At 54.4% G+C, this 5,822-nt stretch overlaps 2 protein-coding genes across 2 annotated transcripts in view; one reads left to right on the top strand and one right to left on the bottom strand.

The window, feature by feature from the left end:
• Positions 1–410, bottom strand: part of TM2D2 (TM2 domain containing 2) — a 1,290-nt gene extending 880 nt beyond the window's left edge. The window contains exons 1-2 of the mRNA XM_010562740.1: positions 205–410; positions 36–123 (exon numbers count right to left, since the gene is read on the bottom strand). Of these exons, the coding sequence (XP_010561042.1) occupies positions 36–123; positions 205–410 (294 nt within the window). The remainder of the gene's footprint in view (positions 1–35; positions 124–204) is intronic.
• A 5,242-nt stretch (positions 411–5,652) lies between these two features.
• Positions 5,653–5,822, top strand: part of ADAM9 (ADAM metallopeptidase domain 9) — a 29,334-nt gene continuing 29,164 nt past the window's right edge. The window contains exon 1 of the mRNA XM_010562970.1: positions 5,653–5,776. Within this exon, the coding sequence (XP_010561272.1) occupies positions 5,653–5,776 (124 nt within the window). The remainder of the gene's footprint in view (positions 5,777–5,822) is intronic.

Genomic DNA, 5,822 nt, shown 5'->3' with positions numbered 1-5,822 from the left:
CCCCCCGATCCCTTCCCACCCGCCCGGCTCCGCACCTTCACGCAGCCGTGACCCAGCTCCTGCTGCGCCGTGGCGTTCCCGCCGTGATCCACCGGCTCCTCGCACTCCACGAACTCCTCGGGGCTGAGGGGAAGGAGGGGGAGCGGTGAGGGAGGGCGAGGCGGCCGCTGCATCCCCGGCCCCGCCGCCCGGCCCGGCGCTCACAGGTAGGTACAGAGGACGAGCGGCGCCCGCGGGTCGGTGTAGGCCCAAGTGGAGGCGGGGGACCCCGGCCCGGGCGCCTCGGCCTCGGTGCCGTTATGGGGGAGGCCGCGGGAGGAGCCTTGCAGCAGCAGCAGGTTACCGAGCAGTAACGCGACCTGCCCGCCCAGTAACGCGTAGCCCACCGGCCCGCCGCGCCGCGGCGCCATGGCGGCGGCCGCTGCTGCTAGGAAACGCCTCGCCCGCCCCGGCCTAGCGGGCCGTCCCGCCGCCGCCAGCCAATGGGAGACCGCCGCCACGCTCCGCGGCCAATCAGAGCGAAGGCGGAAGAAACTGCGGAGAGAAGGCTGCCAGGAGAAGAGGCGGAAGAGCGCGCCAGATCAGGAGGCGATTGGCTGCCGGGGAGGCCCGTCAGCCTATGGGTGAAGGAGGGGGGCGGGGTCACCGGTGTTGGGCGCGGTCCTTCTCGGCCCGGGCCTCACCTCAGGGGCGGCCGCCCGCCCCGCCGTGAGGGGAGACCGGGGGCGGCGGCGGCTGCGTCGTGGGGGCTCCGGTAGGGAGGGGGCTCGGGACGCCGCGGTCCCGCTCGGCGTGAGTTGCTGGTTGGTGGTGGGAGCTGAACGGCCGCCGCCGCACGGGAGACGAGCGGCCCGGCTGCTGGTGGAGCGAGGCCTCGCAGCCTCTCGGCCGCCCCCGGCCCTCTCCCCGTGCCCGTCGGAGGTGCCGTTGGTGCCCGTCCTGGTAGTCCGGGATTCCTCCCTACAGGTGGGCGCACGCCGTGCCCTCCCAGCCGCCGCCGCCACCGAGAGAGCTGTTTCTGCGGCGGCCGCTGCCGCCTGCTGTCAGCAGCGGGGAAGGCCTCGCCTCGGGCTCCGCTCCCGGCTGTCGGAGTGTTTGTTGCTCGGTAGCAAGCAGAGTGAGCTCGGCCGAGGGGGTCGCAGCTTCCCCCGGGCCCGGGCTCAGCCCTGGGACAGCAGCTCCGGCAGGTACGGAGAGCTGCTGCTTCTCCCCGTGCACTCGGTGGGAGAAAGGGTTTAGGCAAACGGCTCCCCCGGGGGATTAGGCCAAAAGCGCCCTGTGTGCCTGGTGCAGGGTGATACCACCTCCTTGAAGGAGCCGTGGCTTTGCCTTCGACGCTGGCGTTTCGGGCTGGAGAGCCGTCTGTGGTACTGCTGGAGCCGGATTTCCCCTGACCTGCGGCAGGAATGGGTTTGTCCGTTGGATGTGATGGCCAGCTGTCTCATTAAGCCCTTCTGTAATGATTAAGAGGCTTCCAAGCAGCTTTAGAAATAGCTTAAAGATTGCCTAGCGTGTGGGCTGACTGGCAGTGGATTTCGTTGGCAGTGCTAAGGAAGGCAGAGGAAAGATCACACATCGAGTGTGTGTTTTACTTGGGTTTCACACCATTCTGTCAGTGTAAAGCATCTTGGAAACAGGTGTAAATGAAACTGATGCTTTAGGGCCTGATGTTTCAGACTTTACCACATTAATTGCTGGGGGAAAGGTCATGTCCAAAGGGGCTGGGAACACTGTCACAGGCGAGAGGCGGCAGCAAGGAAATACCAGCCAGGGCAGCAGCAGGTCACAGTCCAGAGGGAGCTGCACAGCCAAGTGCTGCTTGGAGCAGGCTTAGAGCCAGGAGGGGTGAAATTGTGGCTCTGTTCCCTTGAGCTCCCCGAAGTGTGACTCTGGAAGTCTTTTGAAAATAAATGGGTCTCGACCCCTTGAGCAAACTTCCCATTGATAGGAAAACAGGGAAGGGATTTCAAGAGTTGTCTAGACCATCTCCCTGCCCAGAGGAGGAAGTAGTCCTGCTTGGATAGTCAAGTAGCAGAATTTTTTTATCCTAACTGCCCTACCCCTTGTACAAGAGCTCCACCTCTGAGTGCTTTCTGGATGAGACTCAGTGATTAATTGAAGAGAACGGTGCACTCGGCTATATAAAGGTAGAGGGTTGGAGCCTGGGATCCTGCTATTGACCCTCTACATCTGGACAAGCTGCTGCCTGTTTCCATCAGTTTTCTTCTGCCTCATTTTCTTCTACCTCATTTAATGCCCCCCACAGTGTCCTGAGGTCATTAGATTGGAAATGCCAAGCGCAGCTGGAGACAGGTACGTGGCAATCATTAAGTCCAGCTGGAAGCCAGGCAAAACATGTAATTTGATAATAATGCATTTGGGAAAGAGCCATTAGCGGGATTCGTAGGTGCCCATCAGCCAGCGATCACTGGTGCAGTGTTAACGAGTGTGCTTCCTAAGCCAGCTGGACTGTTGCTGGTGATGTCAGTGAAGTCCTGACTGCATCCAAAATCCTTAATCTGTCTTATTTACAGTGCTTATAAGCAAACACCATGCACGTGGTATGTGGAGAGGATGTAGGAGCCTGCAGGGTTGAGGTTGGAGGGAGGACATGACACATCTGACTTTGCTATTTAAAACCACTGTTACATGCTCAGCCAGTTTAGTTGGAGCCCTCGTACCCTTCAGTCTGCCAAAGGTAGATGTTTGGCATTCACTAGAAAAGGGAGTGTAATGGCCAGCCCCATCATGAGGATTTCTGAGAAATTTATTTTCTTACTGATTCTACAGCTTTGTTACAAAGAATTGTGAAAATAACTGACAAACAGTAGATGCCCTTTGGGAATTCACTCTGTATCCTCTCCCCTGCCCTCACTGCTCGAGCGCAGTATGGCTCACTAAACCACAGCCTGGCAATGTCTGTCGTCCAGCTCACAAAATGTCAGTGAACTCCATGAGCACCCACATGTCCAAGATTTACGCTCTGATACACTGGACCGTACTGCTGCTCGTGTTGTACACCAGCCTTGCTCCCTTTAGAAACCAGTCTAAATATCTTCTAAAGTCTCCAAAGGGGATGGGAAGTGCAAAACGTAAAGGAGGAAATGCCTTTCTGCGTGGGCTTTCCTTACTGCTGCAGAGGAGATGCAAAGGTCCCAGTTCTTTGCTGGTCATTACATCTCTGGTCCTGCACCATCCCCTTTGCTGTGTTTCTTAGGAAATGGGGCTGCTGTCCCTGCTCTGTCAAAGGGTGCTGGAATGCTTTTCCTTGAAAAAACACCAATTTTTCCTCCTTTCCCCAGGCATTGAATGAGGTCCTTTTCAACATCTACCACATAAGCTTTGTTATCGCACTGGATACTGCTTTGCCTTTGGTGTAAATAGTTGGCTTTGCATCTTTTTGGCTCAGCGGCCACATCAGCGAGTGATTTCAGCTGGCCCGGCAGCTGTATTGCGTGGCTTACTCTTGTATTACCAATGTCCTGTGCAAATGAGATGTCCAGCACACATATTTGGTTTCCATTTGTGTACATTTTTCTTAGTAAATTCACTTCGAGATATTTCCTGTTTCTGCCTTTTATGCCTATTTAAGAGAGTATCTCTTATTTAAGCCTTTGAAAGAATGAAACATCCTAATTTTAATATCAAGTAATCTCTAAGGCTCTTGCCTGCAATGGGTTTTCTCACTTTGCCTTATTCTAGTCATAAAGTCTGTGCTGAAGACAACTAATGGCCTGAATCCCAGTGCTTGCCTTTGAGGTTTCAGTTGTGGCTTAAGACATTGCAGAGCTCCAGGATTTATTAGTTTGTTTCACCTGGTTCTTCTCCAAAAGCATCTTCCACCGTGTCTGAGCGATAGCTCTGCTGATGTGGGCGTTTCAGGTGTGTTTCAACTGGTTGATCGGATGAGTGGTTCTCCAGATTTTTTGTTTCCAAAGTTGGCAGGTTTGCATTTGACCCAAAATGTGGGTTCAGAGGCTGTCCTAGCTTTCCAGCCTCGTTTCTGGTTTGTTTCCAGAGCTTTGAGGTATGTTGTCTTCAATTCCTTGTACTGCAAGGCTGTGACAGTGGCGGTGAGTGACAGGAGAGGCCAAGAGAGATGGATATGACTCTTGCTAAATACGGACCTGGGAATCTCATGCCCCTCAGGCAGGAACCGCTTATTCATGGGATGATTCATGTTTGTGTGTTATTTCTGCAGTGCACAGTGGTATCCATACTTGATCCATGATATTATCATCATCCATGGGAAGCCTCCTGTATCTTGGGTAACGCCTAGCTTATGGGAAGCACAAGGTATGACCTGACTCAAAAGCTATGTGCAGCTTCCATAAGGGTTGGCGATACATAACCTCTATGTTGTTTCTAACATCAGGTGGGAGTAAAATGCCCTGTCTCACCTTGCAGTATTATACAATTTAGCGTGCTGGCTTCTTGCATAGCTTTGTGATTTGGTCTGTTGGGGTACATAAAACTGGCTTTATAGAGTCGATTTGTTGCCTCCTTCCAACAGAAACAGGAGGTTTTCTGGTTGCTGGAGGCTGTGAGGGGGGAAACCTGAGTTGCAGGTCGTCTTCCTACAGCTCCTGCAAACACGGATGCAGAGTTTTGGAATGTGAAGGACCAAATGGCTCTTTCCTCTACTTGTTCACTGTAGCGACAGCAGTATGAACCTCTTACAAAATCTTCAGGAACTCATTGTTGAGGAGAGGGGGAAGACTTGTTCCAATTGCTCAGCCTGTTAGGTGTTTATTAATGGCATCTTTTGCATTATGTGCATTGAAAAGCAATTTCTAAAACATCGTAGATATCGGTCAGACCCCTGTGAGTGAGAGCTTGGGTGTGTATGGGTGTTTCTGTCTGATAGCGCTCAAAGGGCACTCATGTGCAGTTGTCTGTTGTTTGTGCTGATGAGCTGTGTGTGGCCTTTGGTCTAGGTCTGGCGCTGCATCTGTTTTGTTCAAGAGCAGTGACCTGCCAGGGAAAAGAATGTGGACACTCAAAAATCCCCGTGAAGTACCACACTCAGAAAACTGAGAAAGGTTATTGGTACCTGAGAAGTTGTTGGTAAAACTGGGTCTTATTTGTCTAGGCTCTTGTACGCTGCCTATCACTATAGCATGAGGGTGCCTCTCCATCACCCCTTCAGTCACGTGACTGATGTGTCACACGTTGTTTATTCCTCCTTCTCCTGGAGGAAGACGCCGTGCTCCACAGAGTGCCTTGGCAGGGCGTTTAATGGGTCAGAGCAACACATATGACGCTTGGAGCGGAGGGTGAAGCCTGTGACAGTGTTCCGTTCTGGAGAGTTTTTGTCGCCTGTACCCCGTGGTGTTGCAAGGCAGAGCGCGAACGTGAAGTTGTATTTCCATGCGCTTCGAATCTGTAATGTGGGGTTTTTTTTTTTTTGAAGGAAAGGCCAGAAGAGTCGTGGTTGTCAGCGGTCTGTGCTGACACCAGTTCCCTTCGGCAAGCTCTTTCTTCGTGACTCGCTTGCTCTCGGGACTTTGCTGCTTTCCCTCTAAAAAAAACCAAACCTTAGAAATCCTAGGGCTGGCTCTCATGAGGACGTGGTTCGGCTCTTTCTGGAGCGCGGCCCTGCCCCGACCGCCCCCCCCTCCCTTCCCTCCCGTGGGGCCGGGGCGCGACGACATGTCTCGGGTGGGCTCCGGCACGGCCGCCTCTCTGCGGCCTTACGGCCCGTTGATGTCCCGCATCCGAGGGCCCGCCGTCGGGGTCAGCCGGGCCGGGGACGGCCACCGCCGCCTTGTCCGCGGTGCTGCCGGGCGGGCGGAGCGGAGCGGAGCGGCCCCGCCCCGGGG

This window comes from Haliaeetus leucocephalus, unplaced genomic scaffold (genome assembly GCF_000737465.1).
Source record: "Haliaeetus leucocephalus isolate CR32 unplaced genomic scaffold, Haliaeetus_leucocephalus-4.0 Scaffold162, whole genome shotgun sequence".
Classification (NCBI taxonomy): Eukaryota; Metazoa; Chordata; class Aves; order Accipitriformes; family Accipitridae; genus Haliaeetus; species Haliaeetus leucocephalus.
The sequence above is the reverse complement of the archived record's forward strand: the minus strand, read 5'-3'. Positions and strand labels throughout refer to the sequence as shown.